The sequence below is a fragment of the Leptonotus elevatus genome, chromosome 6 (genome assembly GCF_054856555.1).
Source record: "Leptonotus elevatus isolate MCC_2025b chromosome 6, RoL_Lele_1.0, whole genome shotgun sequence".
Taxonomy (NCBI): domain Eukaryota; kingdom Metazoa; phylum Chordata; class Actinopteri; order Syngnathiformes; family Syngnathidae; genus Leptonotus; species Leptonotus elevatus.
This window is the reverse complement of record NC_141244.1, coordinates 7,324,973-7,345,775: the sequence shown is the minus strand read 5'-3', so window position 1 is coordinate 7,345,775 and position 20,803 is coordinate 7,324,973. Positions and strand designations below refer to the sequence as shown.

General features: G+C 38.4%; 2 protein-coding genes across 4 annotated transcripts in view; one reads left to right on the top strand and one right to left on the bottom strand.

Annotated features, from left to right (window-relative positions):
* Positions 1 to 17,402, bottom strand: part of usp45 (ubiquitin specific peptidase 45) — a 40,560-nt gene extending 23,158 nt beyond the window's left edge. The window contains exons 1-7 of one of the 3 annotated variants that reach the window (XM_086079119.1): positions 17,254 to 17,402; positions 15,954 to 16,064; positions 14,966 to 15,135; positions 14,590 to 14,690; positions 13,409 to 13,509; positions 4,704 to 4,855; positions 505 to 600 (exon numbers count right to left, since the gene is read on the bottom strand). In XM_086079119.1, the coding sequence (XP_085935245.1) occupies positions 505 to 600; positions 4,704 to 4,855; positions 13,409 to 13,509; positions 14,590 to 14,690; positions 14,966 to 15,135; positions 15,954 to 16,056 (723 nt within the window). In that variant the 5' untranslated portion in view covers positions 16,057 to 16,064; positions 17,254 to 17,402. Of the gene's footprint in view, positions 1 to 504; positions 601 to 4,703; positions 4,856 to 13,408; positions 13,510 to 14,589; positions 14,691 to 14,965; positions 15,136 to 15,953; positions 16,089 to 16,260; positions 16,524 to 17,253 lie in introns of those variants that run through there. The other 2 variants (XM_086079117.1, XM_086079118.1) reach the window with 2 other exon arrangements.
* On the top strand, positions 16,930 to 19,276 carry tstd3 (thiosulfate sulfurtransferase like domain containing 3). Its single transcript, XM_086079120.1, has 4 exons — positions 16,930 to 17,174; positions 17,308 to 17,481; positions 18,352 to 18,511; positions 18,760 to 19,276. The coding sequence occupies exons 1-4, from the start codon at positions 17,039 to 17,041 to the stop codon at positions 18,815 to 18,817; spliced, it is 528 nt and encodes a 175-aa protein (XP_085935246.1). The 5' UTR covers positions 16,930 to 17,038; the 3' UTR covers positions 18,818 to 19,276.
* Positions 19,277 to 20,803: the final 1,527 nt, after the last annotated feature.

Sequence of the window (20,803 nt, the reverse complement as noted above, 5' to 3'; positions counted from 1 at the left end):
GACGTTGTGGCAGGACAAAAATATTATTTATAAACCCAGCAATGGGTTTGGACCAGAGAAAGTGGACTTCAGATTAAAAATTTATGTAATTCCAAAAATCAGGTATCAACACGGGTTGTTGAGAAAAATGTTACAAGAAAATAAGAATACATTTCACACTGTTACCTGAAGGGGTCATTTAAAAAGTCAGACTTTAACATAATCGAAAAAGTTATTTGTTGGCAAAATTAAGGGTTTTGTATCAACACATTATTCACAGTAATTAACGTTTTTACATTTGTGCAGCAAAATAATGTTATTTAGCCATATGCAAAAAACGTGCTATATTTAATTTTGATCCATTTTTATTTTATTAGGTTTTTTAAATATTTAATGACAAACATGTCAGTTTCACAAAAATAAAGAATTGTTGCAAAACCAGTAACAAACATTCACCCAGTCACTTGACAATTAGTATTTGAAAAATAAATCCAAAATGTCAAGAAGAGGAAATAGTAGCTGTACCAGATTGCTCTCATCTGGGGGGCAGATCTTCAGTTTATACCCTTTCTCCTTCACTTCTTGGATGAGGTCAATAAGCATATGCGTTTGGGAAAGATTCTGCAAAAAGAAAGATATTTTAAACCGCATTACTATATCAGATACTGTACATTTGTTAAACCATTCTTAGCTTTTTCTATGTGGTCATTAAAAAGATCCTCATGTAATATACCAATTTAGAAGGATTGATGGTCATTTTCTCATGTGTTGCTTTAAAATGAAGGAAGAGTCTTGGTTAGGAGTAGTCAGTGTCCCATAAGAGAGAGAAGTACCTTTTCCTTTGCTTTCAATAGATTTTGTTTGGTCACATCTTGGCAATGAAGACAGTTGCTATGGAAAAGGCACAATGGTGCTGGCATTGTGAATGCAGACACGGCTCATCCTCTAACAATTACATGTTTTCACCAAAAAGATTGCAGTTTTCAAGGAGACAATACAATAGAAAAAGAGAGTGTGAGAGAGAAGGAATAGCATTCGCACTCACTCGAATTTCAATCAAAGAGGAAGGTCCTAGGGGTGATTAACAAAATGGCGGAAAAAAATGGTCTATTGTTAAAGAGGCATGTCAGTTTGCAGTGACCATGACACAACCAGAGACAGACTGGGAAGGCTGTATGGTTGAATTGTATTGTGATCAAGCTCTGCACCAACCGAAAGCCACTCATGTGTGGGCAGGTAAACATGTCCAAGTTTGCATTGCATTTGTAACTGCATTGAATATATTTCAAAGTGACCTCAAAAGCTGGCCTGTTTACATACAAAGTCATCGTAAGAGTTTGTGGGTGGTTACGCATATTGTGAGATCATAAGAGGTGTGTGTGTGAGCCGTACTGATCAGGCCCCACGGTTCTGATTGCACATGATCCGCACATTGGTTGGCGGAAGAAACAAAAACAAACAAACTGTGTTTCATCCGAGGAACATGCTTTTAAAAAAAATAATACATAAATAAAAAGAACTATACTAGAATAAAGTGAAATTGCACATTGACTATAGTAGGTGGCAGTGGTGTTCTCATTGTGAGAATGTGAGCAGGGAGTATGAATAATGTAATTCAGCAGATTTATATTACGTTTTTTTTTTCCTTAAATGTAAATAAGCATACAATATTATGCAGAGGTACACTTGCAAATAATTATGCTATTTATAGTTGTGGCAAATAATTAGGTGTGTGAAATATTTTCTTCTTCCTGGGGTCATTGTGACAGAAAACAGTTGTTAAGCACTGTTTTAGACAAACTTGAACATTTTATATTGGTGTTTATGTTGCTTTCTTACATTTGATGATGACATCTCTATGTAAAACTTTCAAAACCCTCGCATGAACTACATCTTCTTTTCCTTTCGGCTTTTCCCTTCAGGGGTCGCCACAGTGCATCAGTTGCCCTAACCCTGTCCTCAGCATCCTCTGCTCTCACACAAACTAAATTCATGTCCTCTTTAACTACATCCATAAACCTCCTCTTTGGTCTTCCTCTAGAACTCCTGCCTGGCATTTGGAAACTCAGCAACCTTCTGCCAATATACTCACTCTCTCTCTCTCTCTCTCCTCTGGACATGTCCAAACCATCTCAGTCTGGCCTCTCTGAATTTATTTCTAAAGCCTCCAACATGTGCTGTCCCTCTGATGTACTCATTCCTGATTCTATCCATCCTGGTCACTCCCAAAAAGAACCTCAGCATCTTCATCTCTGCCACCTCCAGCTCTGCCTCCTGTCTTTTCCCCAGTGGCACTGTCTCCAGACCAAACAACATTGCTGGTCTCACCACAGTTTTATAAACCTTCCCTTTCATTTTAGCTGAAACTCTTCTATCACACATCACGCCTGACACTGTTCTCCACCCCTTCCAGCCTGCCTGCACACGCTTCTTCACTTCTTTTCCACATTCTCCATTGTTCTGGACTGTTGACCCTAAATACTTAAACTCCTCCACCTTCTTGGTCTCTTCTCCCCGTAACCTCACTCTACCACTTGGGTCCCTCCCATTCACACACAGATACTCCGTCTTGCTACAGCTAACCTTCATTCCCCTCCTTTCCAGGGCAAACCTCCACGCCTCTAGCTTCTCCTCCACGTGTCGCCTGCTCTCACTACAGATCACTATGTCATCAGCAAACATCATAGTCCATGGAGATTCCTGTCTATCCTCGTCTGTCATCCTGTCCATTACTATAGCGAACAAGAAGGTGCTCAGAGCTGTTCCCTGATGTAGTCCCACTTCCACTTTGAACTCCTCCGTCACACCTACAGCACACCTCACTACTGTCTTACAGTCTTCATACATGTCCTGCACCACTTGAACATACTTCTCTGCCACTCCAGATTTCCTCATACAAAACCACAGTTCCTCTCTGGGCACCCTGGCGTAAGCTTTCTCCAGATCTACAAAGGCATAATGCAGCTCCTTCTGACCTTCTCTGTACTTCTCTATCAACATCCTCAAAGCAAATACTGCATCTGTAGTACACTTTTTTTGGCATGAAACCATACTGTTGCTCAAAAATGTTCACCACTGCCCTCAGTCTAGCTTCAACTACTCTTCCCCATATTCATTGTGTGGCTCATCAGCTTTATTCTTCTGTAGTTGCCACAACTCTGCGTGTCTCCCTTGTTCTTCAAAATGGGCACCAGCACACTTCTCCTCCATTCCTCAGGCATCTTCTCACTATCTAAGATCCTGTTGAACAACAAAGTCAGAAAATCTACTGCTACCTCCCCTAGACAATTCTATACCTCCACAGGTATATCTTCAGGACCGAGTGCCTTTCCACTCTTCCTCCTCTTCAATGCCCTCCTCACTTCATCCTTCCTAATCTTTGCTACTTCCTGGTCCACAACAGTCACCTCTTCTATTCTTCGTTCTCTCTTATTTTCCTCATTCATCAACTCTTCAAAGTACTCTTTCCATCTTCCCACACACTCACACTTCCATCCATATCCTTTATTACCCTAACCTGCTAGACGTCTTTCCCATCTCTGTCTCTTTGCCTTGCCAACCTGTATGGATCAGTCTCTCCTTCCTTACTATCCAACAGAGCATACAAGTTATCGTAAGCCCTTTGTTTGGCCTTTGCTACTTCTACTTTCACCCTACGCTGCATTTCCCTGTACTCCTGTCTACTTTCTTCAGTACTCTCAATGTCCCACTTCTTCTTAGCTAACCTCTTCAGATTACACCGTCTACACAAGATGTAGTCTACCTGTGTACTCCTACCTTCACTCTTGTAGGTCATCCTATGTTCCTGCCTCTTATGGAAGAAAGTATTCACGACAGCCATTTCCATTCTTTTTGCAAAGTCAATCACCATTTGTCCTTCTGCGTTCCTCTCCTGGATACCAAACCTGCCTGTCACCTCTGTTTCCTGCACCAACATGTCCATTGAAGTCTGCACCAATGACAACTCTCTCACTTCTAGAAATGCTCTGCATCATTTCATCGAAGTCCAAAAGTTCCCCTTCTCCTCCAGCTCACATTCTACCTGTGGCGCATACCCACTAACAACATTAATCATCACACCTTCAATTCCTAGCTTCAGGCTAATCACTCTATCTGACACTCTTTTTACCTCCAGGACGTTCCTAACAAACTCCTTCTTCACGATAACTCCTACTCCATTTCTCTTCCTATCTACACAATGATGGAATAACTTAAACCCTGCTCCTAAACTTCTAGCTTTGCTCCCTTTCCACCTGGTTTCCTGAACACACAGTATGTCTACCTTCCTTCTCTGCATCATGACAACCAGCTCTCCACCTTTTCCTGTCATAGTTCCAACATTCAAAGTCCCTACTCTCAGTCCGAGACTCTTCTCTTGCTCCTCTTCTCTTTCTTTATACGAACACACTTTCCTCCTCTCCTTCTTTGACCAACAGTAGTCCAGTTCCCACCGGCACCCTGTAGGTCAACAGCACCGATGGGGTCGTTGTTGACCCGGACCTCGACCGATCCAGTATGGAAGTCATATATTCGATTCACATGTTCGATTTGGTTAAAGTTTTACGTCGGGTGCCCTTCCTGACACAACCCTCTGTGGGCTTGGGACCGGCACAAGAAGACATTGGCTTTTGCCCCCTTGCGGCTACATTCTCGCATGAAATACATATTATGATCAATTGTAGACATCAAATTATGGAAGACAACCAATTTAGTACTGTACCAACCTGCATAACAGCATTAAAGAAGCAGGTGTTGCCGAGGTTATTGATGCCTTTAACAGGAACCAAGGCACTGTTGATAATTGAGGTTTTACTTCTTGTGGCATCATTATAATCAGGGGGTTCTTCTCTCAATTTCCGGACCTTGGGGGATGTTGCTAGAACATGAGAACACATACAAAACGACATGATTCCAGAAACTGGTGATAAACTGGCTAGTTTAACATGAGTTTCAAAATTCACAAAGTCCTCAGGCATGCATGAACATACAAACTAAAAACAGGTGGGTAACCACAAAACATTGGTCTATTTTTAAACCAGTCGCTGGCTTATTATAGAACCATGACAGTACAGTAGTTAAATTTCCCCAACTGGATGGGTTGGTCGATTTAATCCAAAAGATGAGTTTAAACCCAATTGTTGGGTGATATTCACTACAATTCTGGGTTGTTTTAAATAATTAAGAGTAATTTACACCCCCAACCAGACTTTAGCTCCACCCCTCACTAATATTTGAAAACGACAATCAAAGGGGGCGTTGCCTGGAGGACCGTTGGACTTGCCAATGGGGAGAGGGTTTGGCATGGTCTGGCTGTGATTGACAGCAACAGTGAACACTGAGAGCTATATAATTTCTATACTATGGCTGCTGTGCTAAATAAACTAACCAAGTGCTATGCTAATAAATCACTAACCTGAAAATCGATACAAAGATTTTTGCAAACTCTAATAACAACCTCAATTTGCTAAGGAAGCGTGTAAGGAGGCGTGTACGAGACTGAGCCAGTGGGCAGAACGACTATGTCAGCCTCACGGAAGTGACGTGGGTAGTACGTGCTTGTCAAATAAGAGGAAAAACAGCCAAATTGTGTTTATTCCAGAGTTTAACCCGAAATTGCATCACACAAACAGTTTTTGCCCTAAGTTCAAGCATTCAACAAATATGCACTAAAATGTCAAAAACAATAATCTGGACATGTAGACAGCATGAGGAAACACCAATTTATATAGTTAATCGTCAAAAAAAATTAGATTTGGTGTCGAGTTGCTACTTAATTCAGTTATCTACATCCCAAAACGCTGGGTCCCAAAATTATTCCATCGCTAAATTGGATAAATAAAAATAAATGTTTAAAAAAAACATTAAAATGCACTGCTGAATATAACCCCCCCCCCCCAATACTGTTTATTGACCAATTTTTTCTGTTTATTTGGTATTGTTTAATGATTAAATAAAACTAAACAAAATACAAACATTAAGCAATTTCACAGGAAAGGAAATTATGTACTCATCGAACATCTTATTTTTTAAATGATAGATACTTCTTGGCTACTGATTAATGCAAATAGCTACACTTCTGGCTCAACTAACATTAAACATTACCAATTATATTGGAATGGAAGTATGCGTTTTTTTGCATCACATAGGTACAAGTAAATGCAGATACAAACTGACAGTGACGAAGCCCCCCCCCCCACCCCCTGTAAATGCATATATAATAACAGTATAACGTCCCCCCCAACCCCATGATTTGGGATTGTTTTTTTAAGCCCAAAAAAAAAAAGTGTGTTCTTGAGAAATTATGGTAGTCTCATAAATGACCTTGTCTTTGAACATACTACATTTTAAGGACTGTTGAAAAAGCTATCCAAAAGAAGAGTGATGATAGCCTTCCTGCGAGACAGCAAACCTTTTCTGTTTAAGGGCAAGGCTAAAATTCAAATTCATGTAAAACTCTATGGGCAATTCACATTGTACGCTCAAAACTAAAGTGTATCCTGTCTGCTTCGAAAACCTAGGATTTAAAAAAAAAAATGTTTTTAAGAGAATCTTACATTGAGCTGTACTGTAAGTCAGTCTCAATGATATCCCACATTATTTTCTAAAAAATAAAATGGAAAACAGTAAGTGTTGACAAGAAAAATACTTTCATGGTCCTTCCCATAATTTTGAGATTATGGAGGTTCAGCTTGTTGAGATGGCAGTCTGTTGCAGCACTCCATTTAGTAGTGCTAATTACATATGGTCCCCTATGCTGGCAACATCTGGGCTTTCCAGTTATTCAATGAAGCCATAAGGGAGCTCCCATATGTCAGAGAACACAACATGTAAGTAGAGAAACTGAAGCCTTGGTCAGAAAAATAAAGTGCATTTTCAGACTGCATTTGACATTGAAAAAATGTGAAAAGCTGAAATTCAACTGAGAATTGAACAATAGAGAAAAGACAGAGCATCTGTATCAGAACCAGAAACCATTGTCCCTTCAAGGGAAATTAATGTTGCAGCAAGAGCACATCGGAGAATAGGCAGACAAGGGTAAAATATTCAGACTCAATAAAAAAATAAAGGGAAACATCATACTTGTACAAACAATTGCCAACACATGTTCAGTCCAGAGCTAATACAATATAGACAATTATTATCAGTTACTGCAAAAAGTGCAACATGCACATGTACAAATAAGCACATCTGCTCATTCATATCTCTATGGTGTCTGTGAGGATGAAGGACACAGAGTCAACAGGCCTAATGCAGCTTGAGTCAAAAAGATGCGACTGGCACTAGCTGAGAGGGAGGAGAGGGACGAGGAAACTAACTGGGCGGAATGGGGATGCCTATGGACACACTCTGCATCTGGGACCGCCACCCAAGGTAAACAATGTTCACGGAGCCATCTGGTTGAGACTGGGTAGAGGACAGTTGTGGGGTGTAGTGGGTGGAGGGAAGGGTTGCAATGAGCACAAGCATATGGAAAAGCAGATTTTTCCTCTCCCTGCAGCAATCAACGATGGCAAATGTCAGCATGCGCTATGTCCACGCTTGACTGTGCTGCACTAAGCACCACCACCTGGCCCTTCTTGCACAGCCAATGAGTATGGGCAACAGTAACAGTTAGAGTGGACCCTTTCCCCTGGGTGGAGAAAAGCATCACAGTACTTGGACTCATCCACATGCACGCATGTACACAAACACCTTCTGCACTCCCTGCTTGCTCATATTCGAGATACCCAAAGAACCATAGGAATTATTTACACTTTTAGAGGAAACTAAACTGGAGTGGAAAAAAGCCACCCATCAGAGACCTTTGACCACTCAAATATCATTCCGGATAAAGGGGCTAAACTTCCTACAGACATACTCCAGAATCTTGTAAAAAAACGTAATGTTTTTTTTAGTGGCAATGGTGGGAGCAACAATATAACCAATAACCAAGTGCACTAATCAAGTGGCCAAATAGCAGTATATTTCTCAATTACTGCAAACAATTCCTCAAACTAGAAGCAAATGAAAAAATAATGTCGAGTGGCTATGTGTCAGATACCTAATATGACAATCTTATCGTTTGGCCAGTCAGGTTTATGCGTCCATGTTTGCTTACAGTGCAGCAGAGCAAAGCCAGCTCCCTTCATGCAGAGCAAGCAGTCATGAGGAAGGACGAGCAACACCAAATGTCTTATTAATTCGCTAATTTGTTGTGACTACAGGGCATAAAAAGCTTGCTTCCTTGCCATCTGAGGCCAGGCGAGCTCAGTGACATTTTACTTACAGGCACATACACATGCCAATATATTAAGTGCATCTTAGTAAAATGAATATTAAGCAATGCGATTTTGCATACACTGAATCGTACAAAAAGAAGAATTACTATGGGATATGGAGAGAATCTATTTGCGATTAGATTCTTATGGATGATTTGGGAGACTGTATGACAGTAAACATACAGACAAACACAAACAAACAAAAAACAAGTGCAGACACTGGCCTACTTTCATGCGCAGTGGTGGGAATTAAGACAGGATCACCCTTGATTACCTCCATGAAAGCACCACCAGGGAACAACCATTTTACTGGCCACTGACTCGTCTAGACAAGTTAAGTAAGGACAGCAGCTTGGTGCACATTTTACCTTCTACCTTATGCTGCTGAAATAAGTTTCATTGTATACACAATGACAAATAAAGTTATATTCTGTTCTTTTGGTGGTAGGAGTTTTTGGCCCAAGTCATTTTTGTTAGACAGTGTGAACTTATGCAAAGCTATAGATGAAATATGTGCCACCAAAAACTGAATTTGAATCATATTTGTTTCTGAATTTCTGTCTACCACCGTTTTGTGGAACATATCTCTCACATCATATTCACTCGTTTATGACAGTTAAAAACACCTAAGTTTTTCCTATTCACCAATTCTCCAGTTATTGTGAACGGAGCAGGTACGCGAACTGGATCCAAGTTTGTCGATCACTGGTGAGATCAGAAGTGCATCCCAGGGCTGATACAAGTAGGCCATTACTGTATTTATCCTTGACATTCTATGGCTCAAGCACTTCTTCCTTCGTTTCATGGTGAGTTGCAACAAAAATGACCACTGTGTCATATGCTGAAAAACAAAGACGCTGATTGGTCCAAGAGCAGACCTGTGTATCTATCACAGTAAATTGCACCCGGATTTTGAGAACTGAATTTGAATTGTGACTAGTGAATGTGAAAATACATGAAGTTGAATTTTCAGTGAGGATCAACTATAGTTTCAGAGAGACTGAATTCAATTTCTTAATCTTACATTCAGTTTGAGGTATATTGGACTAATATACTATTCCGATTCTATTTCTATGCAATTATTGAAACTGAACAATACAAAATGTTGACACAGACTTAGATTTATTGTCATTCTGTAAAAACATCACAGATGTTGTCACAGAACAAAATGTCAAAATGCACAGCACAAAATAAAAACAATACATTTTAAAAACACCCAATTTGTAGAGTAAATACCGTAATATAAAATAAAAATGTAAACAGTAAATTTAAAAAAAAACAAACAGAATGTTAGACTTTCATGAGAGTCCTTGCACATGCTATATTACACATATTATATTGCACCTGTCCTTCTCATTTTCTGTTAAGCAGTCTTACGGTGGTTAGATAAAAACAGTTAGAAAATGTCTGTTTTGCTCCCCAGGGTCCAGTAACATTTTCCTGAAGGCACAACCGGATAGAACCACTGAATATAACCATGTTATTGAAACGCTGCTTCTTAATGCAATTATGCAAAGTTCATCAACTGTAATTCAAATATAAATGATTTAAATGGAATTTATGAAGGCACATAGTTTAGCCCATAACTCACTCGTATCATCTATAGATGAAGACAAGTAATTGTCCACCAGTCATGTCCTGAGAAAACGCAAATATTTTTTAAACATGAACACATGGGTTCCATATTAAGCTAGACTAAGTATAATTCATAAAAAATCTAAAATAAAATGTACACAGTTAAGAGGAGAATAATTATTCAGTACTATAAATACTATGAAATAAGAAAGAATAACATGATTATATTGGGCAACTGTTTATTCAGAACAATTTCTATTGTTTCAAAAAGACACCCCAGCTGCATTGCAGGACAGAGTCTAGCTCCCTGAGGTAAAGCGTCCTTTTAGTGGGACTCTGGTACTCGAGCCAAAGACCTTGATGATGAGAGAGCATAGTTAATCGACTTTTAGTCTTCAATGAGCTGTTGTAACAAATTATTGTGTATTCTGAAAAACATCCGTGCTAGGGCCCCTTTGTGATTTGGGGAGCATGGGAGAAGCACAACAACATCGCTCTTGAAAAAACCTGGCCTTCAGACTGAAATGCAATTTTACAAGCTCCTCAACAGTCTATTTTGTACAATAATGGCCGTCTATTTCTATAGCCATTTGGCCAACGGGTGTGGGACAATTAGGTGGTAGGAAGGGTGACAGGTAATTTATAGAGTCAAATCAGTAGGTAGGCTAATCTACCTTAGTTAATAGCCCAAACACATATGTGGGTTATCTTAGCACAGATCAACTACAAGACGAGTTATCAAACCTCCTTTAAATATATGTTGAAGTGAAGAAGATGCAAAGTGCTACTCCAGTCCAACATATTCTTTCTTTTGTAAAGCTCAACTACCTACACTATATGCCTATCATGATCATTTTGTAATAATAACTTTGTATAATTAAAATACGTTTTTACTGGTGGGACATCATAGAATCCACATGAATACAGGAAATTATTTTTTAGATATTAGGATTTGTCAACAAAATGAAATGTTCCCATTTGCCAAACATCATTAAAAGAACTCTCAATGCTGCTTGTCTCCACTGTCCTGTTTGTTTAAAAAAAAAAAATGAAAAAAAAAATGGTGTTCCTTGGTGCCTTATAATGAAAAGCACACAATACATACACCTTTGCCTTTTAATAAAATAACCCACAATACCTCAGGTTAATTATGTATGTAATAAATATATTTTATTATATTCCGTATTTTCAGAGCCTGCCTGTTTTTTGCGGGAAAAGTACATTCATGTATCCAGTTTGCAAGTGAAAATGTAAACTCTATTTGAACGGGGCAAATGTGTGATATAGTTCACAGTTGAATTGTGTTTGCTTGAGATGAATGTTCTCAACATTATCTCTATGTAAGTAAGTACACAAGTGAGTTAGTGCACTCCAGCTGTGGTGAGTGGTCCAGTTTCTCTAACTTGATCAGGACTATGACTCCCACTAGTGCTGCACACAGGCGCAGAGGTGGCAGGATGTACAGCAGAACAAGGGACAAGCGATATAGCAGGAAAGACAATGGATAACAGAGCAGAGGCAAATCCATCACAGCTGCTCGCGTTCTTCAGGGAACCCAGCCGGGAAGCATCACTCAAGCGCCTAATTCCGCTAATGTGTGCAGTCATGTGACATGCACACAGAGAGTGGGTGACTGTTACAGCATCATTTCTGATTCCTGCAACTCTTCAGCTGTGGCTGAGAGACTGAATCAAGACCAGCCCCAATGTGCATGGCTGGCTAGTCTATGGACACTGGTAAATGGACACAGTTCAGGGGGCTTTAGTTGAAACTAGTAAAACCACAAATTATCACACAGATTATTGTGGTCACTCATCAGGTCAACACCAAATTGTGTAACATTTCTACTTGCTAACAAATTACGTAACAGATGTAAAGTTTAGTCAAACAGTCAATTTGCCTTTATTAGTTTAGACATGGCAAGATGTATAATCATAGGGTAGGGGTACTCAAATATGAATATTTGCAGTACTTCCAAATAACACCCCAGCACATTGGAAGATTTGATATATTGACGCTACGTGACATGAATTGTGCAAGCATGTATCAGGTGGTTCTTAGCCTCTGAAGCTCCCCATACTATACAGTATGTTTTTGTGTACTACCTTTGTCTAACCATAGATGGATGTAGTGTCAGTCAAGAAAGATGCTGGTTGTTTCAGAAAAAGGACGTGAGCAGGAATAAAGATGAAAATGTAGATACATTGAAAGGTGGGGCTCGCTCCCATTAATTCACTTAAAAGGTACCCAGTGCGGTACTTACCACTGGCGTACATTTTTACCACAAGCTTCACTATTTCATCCATAGGTAAAAATGAAATTATAAATATGGTTAAGTATTGTTGTAACTTGTAAAACACAATATGTGTACAGCGGACCGCCACAGTTCTGCACCTGCAGATTGACATATTTTCTTTAGATAGATAGATAGACAGATAGACAGATAGATAGATAGATAGATAGATAGATAGATAGATAGATAGATTATGGGTGTGAATTGCCTAGTACCTGGCAATTTGATTCGTATCACGATTTATAGGTTACGATTCGATTCGATACCGATTAATCCCGATACAAATCTATAAATTGATTATTGAGATTTTATTAACTCAAATTTAAAAAATACTAATCAGTAAACTTGTACATGTACACTGTAAGATTTGTGTGAAAATGTATTTATTTATCTGAAAATGTAGGTTGCAGTCTGTTTCATGTTTGAATAACACTGAAATAAAATATTAGGCTTAATGTTCCATTAATATAACATGCTTCCATGCTTAATGTGTAAATCCTAACCCTCAGTAAGATGTTTTGTTGAATATTCCCATCAAAAATGTATGTTTAAGAAATATAGACAAATGTCATCATGATTTGACAAATTGATGACGGCTCGGGTACTCTGACCAATGAGAAGGCCAATAATTAAAAATATACTCACAGTAAGTCATATTTCAAGTACGGTATATTAAGTCACATTTGCAGTATATTGATAATACATACTGCATACAAAACGTAACAAAAGAATGTGCAAGCAACCCAGTATTTATTCATTAGTGAGTAGAATACAATAAATGGTATATTAGTCTTTAAAAAAAAAAAAAGTTTTATGGCGACATAAGAAACAGGGACTGATAATGTTGCTTCTAAGTAGAAAGCAGGTTAAATTGAGGAATGCTGACAATCTTAACCACCAGGGGGAGCAGGTATACTGCAGTGCAGTCTTAAGAGGCTGCCTGATCTGACAAATTTAAAACTATTTGAAACCTGAAAAGTCTGTTCTAAACGATGCTGCAAAACATTAACAATAATGTAGTATCATAATTATTCATCATTGTTGTTCATCAACCCTGAAAATCTGTTATGCATCTTGATACTATTCTATAACAGTGTCAGATTTATAATAAATGCAAAAAAATTATGATGTTGGTCGATTCATACTCACTGTTACTTGATTATGAATTTGTAATTGTTAAATGTTTTTTGTCCTTAATTTTGGTGCCATGTTTGAGTTGTGTCTATGATTAAACTCAACTGAGATTAATTAGTTTGGCATTGATGAAATTGCAACAAGATTGCACTTGAGACAAACACCCTACCTGATGTTGCTTTGACAGAGTGCTTCTGTAAAAAATCCAGAGTCTGTGCCAAGGCTTTTTTGTTACAGTGAGTGGACAGCTCCTCATTACATTCAAAACACCTGTTAAAAGGGAGTAGTCAGACAGAAAGTGTATTGGTGAGCTACTGTAAATGCAATAACCCCAATTTTTGTTATTTCATTACCATTAACTAAGAACAGTATAACTTAACCTATGGTGCCATAACATTTCAAAGAAACTGCAACAACGAAACATGGCAAAAATTTTCAATATCACAATGTGCATATTTTGTCCAGCTGCAGTGTTTTCTCTCGAGTTTTTTTCCGCAGCAGGGGCACACGTTCCGGAGAACCGTGGCGGTGTAAACAAAGGACACTTGACTGCTTGACTTCTATATTGTGAACGTCTGTTTAACTTGTAAAGTCTACCGTAAAATCCTGTGTATAATACACACACACGTGTATAATCTGCCCCCACCTCACCAAATCACCCGTAAAAAGTGCTTTTTTCTTTTCTTTACCCATGTACAATACGGTCACTGAATGCAGTCTTTGAAATGGCTCTAGTTTTAGAAAATTATATTTTTGATGATTGATAATTCATTTGAGGATGTCAAAAAGGCTTGTCGTTTATTCTCTAATAAAAGTGAAACAAGCTTGTTGTTTACTGATAATATTGACTAACATTTAGAGTTTTTTCCCCTGAAATTTTAAATAAATCTGTCTACTTTAGATCTGTCCACTTGTATTTTTAAGAAGTTTATTAAAGCACAACTACTATATATGATATACAGCAAGAAATTATGATAATAATAATTTGTTATTGTGCTTTGATTGCAATTTGTTTAATTAAGCATTTCTTAAGCACTCTTAGTTAGCGATTGAACTTGATTTCAGGACGACGTTGCGTATTGACGTGATGTTGGTAGAAAATGTTTTCTCAAGACACAGCAACCTAGTTTGTGCTAGTTTTGCTGAAGGTCTCTACACACAAACAAATTCTGGGAATGTGGTACTTAATTGCATGAATTAAAGAAGAAATTTGAAGGAGTGGTGACTAGGATTTACAGTAGAGCAGGGGGCCGCCACTCCTAAATGACTGTAGAGGAAACACTGAGCTGGTTGAAACATTTGATTTTGATCCTGTGTGTGCATTTTGCCAGAATTTGGAAGATTTCTCACCAGGCTTTCCAGGTGCTTAAGCTTATGGTGATGCAATGAGATTCAGGATGGAAAGCTCGGTGGTGCTTGACAGCATGTTCAATCCCTGTGTGGTTACAGCCCTGTAAAAATTACACACAGCATGTTATTCTACAGGCAAGAAAACAAACTAGGGGTGTAACAAAACACAATTCAAGTATGATTTTTTTTTTTTGATTTGACGAACCAAATCAAATCATTACAATAGATTTTAAAATTGTTGCATCTTTTAATCGTACCAGACGCCATGTGTCGAGATGCGGATCGAATCGTCTTTTATAAGAGTTGTAGACCAAAACCCACAGTCATATTAACGTTATTGCGGAGGTCCCCAATGTGTGTCTGAAGGAAGTCTTACTTGGAAACCGCACTTGAGGCAAACTAAGATTTCTGGAAATACTGCTGGCTCACTGTTGATCATGGTTCTTTCCTTCAGGCACTCAGAACAGACCAACCACAAACTGGACAACACAGATTTCTTCACCGAGCTTAAGTCTACTGCCTTGGTCACATGTTGGCAAGTCAACCCTGTTAAAGAAAGATAGAACATTTAAATAATCTTTGCAAAACAGATCAAAATTAGAATGAAATCATCTGACGTATCAAGTATAATAATCTTTAATATAATCAATATTCTTTGATTCTTTATGAAGCCACCACAAAATTGTACTATGTTGATGATAACCATAGAATCTGAAGTGATACTTACTCTAACAAGGTGTGGTTACTCAGTGTCATGTGCGTAAAAAAATTGGCCAGGCACTCCAAAGACCCAACTACAGTATTTGTATTCAAACATTAAAAAGTCATTTTCCCAAAATATGCCCCCTATATTGCTGGTACAAGTATATTCACTTAGCACCATATGTATTGTATCCTATAGCATACTGTACGTGTCAAACTACGAATAAATATATATGCTGTTTTTGCTGTTTGCTGTTCTCAATGTCACCTACCGATACTTTTATATTTGACTAAAATGCATTACATTGTACCCCACTGCTGCTAGAGACCTGAGTATCGTGATCAGAAAAAACAACTTAATAATTATACCATGTCTGTGCTAAAATAACACATTAGCAATGACTTATAAGTAACAGTCAAATGTGATAATTGAGATACAGCAAAGCATGCAGCACATACAATTTTACACATTTCTAAACTAACCCCCCCCCCCCCCCAATACTCAGTTTCCAGCATCATTTTTGTGTGTTAATCTAATATTCATTACATTATATATACAAACGCAGAAACAGTAGTATAAGCAGTCGACGATGTTGAGTTATTAAAAAACACAACACACACACACACACACACACAAACAGTGTTCTACTTCAGTGACTTACCACTGACTTCATCTGATGATTCTTCATCTCGAGGTTTTCGTGGTTTATTTGTCCGCTTAGTCATGTTGGCGGCTGTCAAGGACAGGGGATCCTTAAGACGCATTTGGAGCTCTGCAGGATAAGACTTTGACGTTACTGTATGACACAAAACAACCATGGTGTTCTTAATTGTCCTTTCCTCTTGCCATTAGCACTGGGTTATTAATGTTATCGAATACTTTGAATCCGTATGATATAAAGTATTTAGGGTTATACACTTTTTCTCGTGACATCGGGATTCATAAGCAGGAAATCATAAGGAACTCACCTCTTTATTTTTTCCGTTCCAATGACTGACAGTGTTAGCTAAAAACACTGATGCTAACCAATGGTTAGCAAACAGGCTAGTCACAAACTTTCACCACTAATAATACAACTGTTTACAGCATGTACGCTTGGAAACAAGGGTGTTGCGAACTAAAACCGAGCATATGGAATAAAATGTTTGTGAGACACATCCACTGTTAGCCTTAACTAAATGCTGCCAGAGTTTATAGCATTAGCAATCCAAATAAACATGTGACGCACTCGGAAGCCTGTAGTGTTGCATTTAAGTTCATCAGGAAATTGGGAACTCACTGAGACACTCGTAATATGTAATCATTTGTGGAATTTACAGAAAGCAAATTAAATAAATAAGTAAAATATGATCTGCGTTTCATTTAAATGTCTGATAATCTGTTAACTCCAAGTTACGACTCGGGTCTCATTTGTAAAGAATGCACACTGGGTGCTCTGTAAATTAATGTACTTTTATACTTTCAGTGTTACATGTTTATTCAATATTATTGTAATTGTACTGTTTTAATACGCTACAATTTGCATAGCTAAATAAAAATAGACATTAATATATGGAAATATAAGTAACTTTGTGAGGCCCTCTAGCTCAACAACAACAAGATTGTCTTTTTGTCCTGTGCGCGACCCGTACACAACAACGCAAGTGCGCATGGTCAAAGTTAGTACGGTGCACTTGACGGGGTTTGCGTTATATTTATAAGTTTTGTACGAGGAATTCGACCCATTATAGACGCTACTTATTGCACATGGCTCTCCGGTTGTGTATGAGATTTTCCAGAGTCGCCCCACGGCTATTGTGGGACAGTAACACCCTTCAAAGTACCAGTGTCCCGAGCAGCCGAACACTCCTGCCAGGATCTGGCAACACTCGTCTTTACACAAGTGAGTTGTCTGCTTTGCGTTGTTAACAATTAGCCCAGTTTTTGGTAGCTTTACCAGTATGCATATAACAAAAACCAACCTGTTTGTCTCACACATTTCCAATATGTGGCAAGTTTGTTTGATTGTCCTTCAGCTCCTGAATGGTGGCTCGGTTGTCGCACATTCGGGTCGGTGCCACCGAGCACGGATGTGACTTATGCGCAGTTGAAGAAACTCTTGGCCGGTGGCAAGTCTGTTGTTATCGACGTCAGAGAGCCATGGGAGCTCCGAGAATACGGCTCCATCCCCGGCTCAGTTAACGTCCCATGTAAGTGTTGAAAATATGTCTTATTGAGGCGTGGACCCATTTCTTCTCATCTCAAATATAGTAATTAGCATGCATTACTTTTGGTATTAACAGGCTGTTGTCATGTAAGGTCCGTATTCAGTATTATTGTAATTTATTACATTTATTGTTTAAAATAGTCTTTTTTTAAACACAATAGCTTGCATGTTCAAAGTGCCTTTAAAGAGGACCTTATTATAGGAGACTGGGGATGAAAATGATCATTGATCAACTGCATGATCAAAGATTCCCATAAGAAACATGTTGCACACCACAAAATGTCACTCATATCCTGGCACTGATATTTTATACAATTTAAAATGATAAATAAAATGTGTTTCTTGGCCCCTTTCGTGAATATCCTACACGCCTATGACTGACTGGCCTGTTACTGGCTGCTGAAAATGTTTATAATTAAATGTTATCTCACAAAACACAAGGTGCATTTAAGTGCTTTTTTAACATTTCCTCTGTATGACTATTACAACAAAGTGCAACAGATCAAGTACAACTCCTGAAAGATATAAATATTTCGGTGTAGGCCTAAAAAATAATAGTGCATCAAAACAAGAATTGCCATGGCCCATAATAGGCCTTAAAGAACAAGTGCACCAATAATTGCAAAAGTGCAAAGTGGGGAAAAAATACCATCACAAGCCCACTTTTCTTGAGGTAAAGTGGCAGGTTTTTCATAACCTCAGAACATCATATGTCTGGGCCGTCGGAAACCATCCCCTTGTATTTTTTTTAACTAATGACTCACCCATAATAGTTTCACAAACCATTTTGGGGGTCTGAATCCACCAGTTGCAAATCATTTAGAATATCACCTGTGTATTCACGTCTTTGCAGTGGGCCAGGTGAGCACGGCTCTCCAGCTAGATCCGGAAGAGTTCAATGAGAAGTATGGTGATGAGATGCCCCAGAAGATAGACAATGTTGTGTTCACCTGCCTGGCAGGCATCAGGAGCAAGACTGCACTTGACATGGCCTCCGAACTGGGATACAAAGAGTAAGACTGCTTATAGCTGGGTTTCAAAATTCTGGAAAAATTGGATGTTAATGGAACTTTCAACTGATTGGGATTCATTGGAACCATTTGTGGGAGTTTGGTGTCTGCTCTTTACGCAAAACAGTTGTTCACAAATGTCAATACAATGTGACTATCTGAAGGAACAAATAAAGAATGAAATAAACATGCATGTATAACCCACCACTTTTTCCTCCCATTTCTCTATATCATTCTTTCCTCTATTTCAGTGTTCAGCATTACCCGGGTGGATGGCAAGACTGGGCAAAAAATGAGCATCAAAACTGAAGGGTTTGCAGAAAACTCCAGCTTTTTTCATTGTTTTCTCCGCACTGACACTTAATACTGTACTTAATAACTTTCAACTCATTCATATCGTTCAATTTTTTCAATCTTTGACTCCCAAAACATGTGAGATTTATTGGCTAAATACACGTGAGATTGTTTGCCATTGCTCGCCTTACTAATCTCAACTGCAATAGTACTTTAAATGTTTGTGAATTTAGTTTGATCTGTACTTATTCACAAACCATTTACTATCTGTACCATTTAAGACTGTTGATTATTCAATATTTATATATGACATTTACACAATGGTGTACTATGCAATGTTATAAAAATGTATTGTATTGAATATTGTGAACAATTCTAAATTTCAGGTTAATGTAAATATGTTATGTTGAGTTGTAAAAAGCAACTCCTTACAGTATTTGCAAACCTCGTATTAAAGTTTTGATTTACAAAGGATTTTTTTCTGTTTTCTCCTTTTCCGTTGCACTACCCAATGTATTTGATTGAGTTTGTTTACGTAGAACAATACTGGCGATGGCTCAGATGACACACTGCTAACTACATGAGTGTATTTATGATTCAGGTTTAATGGTCTCTACTGCCAACTGGAATATCAACAGATTCCCTATCAAGTGTGGCAGTAAATGTTTGACCAATGACCTTGTTTTCTGTTCAGTTAAACGTTACAGCAAGTGGAGAGTGAACAAATAGAAAAATAGCACTCACTTTTGTTCAATTTCATAATAAATTTAATGTATGATGTCAATTCCCATAAAATATCAAAATAAATTATGCCAATGTTAAGTGATCAGTAATGACTACCACTGTTTGTTTTTGTTTTGTTTTTTTGGGTGCTGTTTCAAATTTGATTTTTTTTCAAATGCTCAAAGGTTGTTTACTCCTGTTTTCTAAATTACCATGACAATTCTTCACACTTTGTTTCCTATTGTGTACTGTTTGCTTGCACTCAGCCATTATTACTGCTACATAATCTCCTATATGATTACATCTACTTATCCATGAAATATTTGCTGTGTGCTGCGCTTTCAACTGATTGCTCTCACAGAGGCCTCAAAGTGAAATGGAAAAGACTCAGAGTGTTGAACTTCTCTCCACAAAATTTGATCCTACTATAAAAGATCAGAAGTGAAGTGACTCTCCTCTTCAAAAGTAGTGGAAGACGAAGACCAATACCTTTATTTTTGCTATTGACTGAAATAATTTGGGTTTGAAATCTGAAAACGAATCTGAGACAAGATTTCATCTTTTATTTCCAGGTATCTGAGTGTTTAAACGTTTTGTTGCCATGCTGGGAGACAGCACCCATAAACTTTTGACCCTTAACGTTGAAACAATTAATTGGTTTATGCAAATGATTGCTATGAGGACTGTATGCTGTATAATGTTTGATTAGGTAATGCTTTAGGTAACAATAGATAATCCCCCTGAGCAGGCCCGACCGACCACTATTTTCTCCCCTCATATCACTGTGCCATGTCAACTGTAAAATTCAGACTACACTCGCCCACCCCCTTCTTCTGCCTCCTTATTTCCCCTCAGTAGTAGTTAATTCCATTTTCTTTTTCCTGCATTTCTGCATACTCTCGATTTTAATGTGCCAAAAACAGACCAGACTAATAAGTACTAATTTGTGTCAAATCTTGCCAGGGCTCTTTGTCCCTCCACCGCCCTCATCAGGTCACCCTCCAGCTTCTGCTTGGCATTCAATTAAAGTCCCTCGTCCCATCAGAGTAGATCACATCAGTTTTGCATCTATACTCCCAGTCCCTCCAATGACTACTCTAGCCGTGGCTTGGTCTTCATGTCTGTCTAATGCCCAGTGCCGTAGTGTCAACCTTAGAAGTACTGTGAAACCTTTGTATTGATAAATGGAAGGATGGCTAATTCAACTCACAGATTTACTATCAAGCCGTAAAGAACATGGCCACTATTTCTCCTGCAGCATCCATTCCATTTGTACTG

What these genes read in the sequence shown, in the direction of transcription:
- tstd3 (XM_086079120.1), top strand. Translation starts at nt 17,039, where the DNA reads ATGGCTCTCCGGTTGTGTATGAGATTTTCCAGAGTCGCCCCACGGCTA. An exon ending in CAACACTCGTCTTTACACAA is followed by an intron (nt 17,175 to 17,307) that starts GTGAGTTGTCTG and finishes ATTGTCCTTCAG; the next exon opens with CTCCTGAATGGTGGCTCGGT. An exon ending in CGGCTCAGTTAACGTCCCAT is followed by an intron (nt 17,482 to 18,351) that starts GTAAGTGTTGAA and finishes ACGTCTTTGCAG; the next exon opens with TGGGCCAGGTGAGCACGGCT.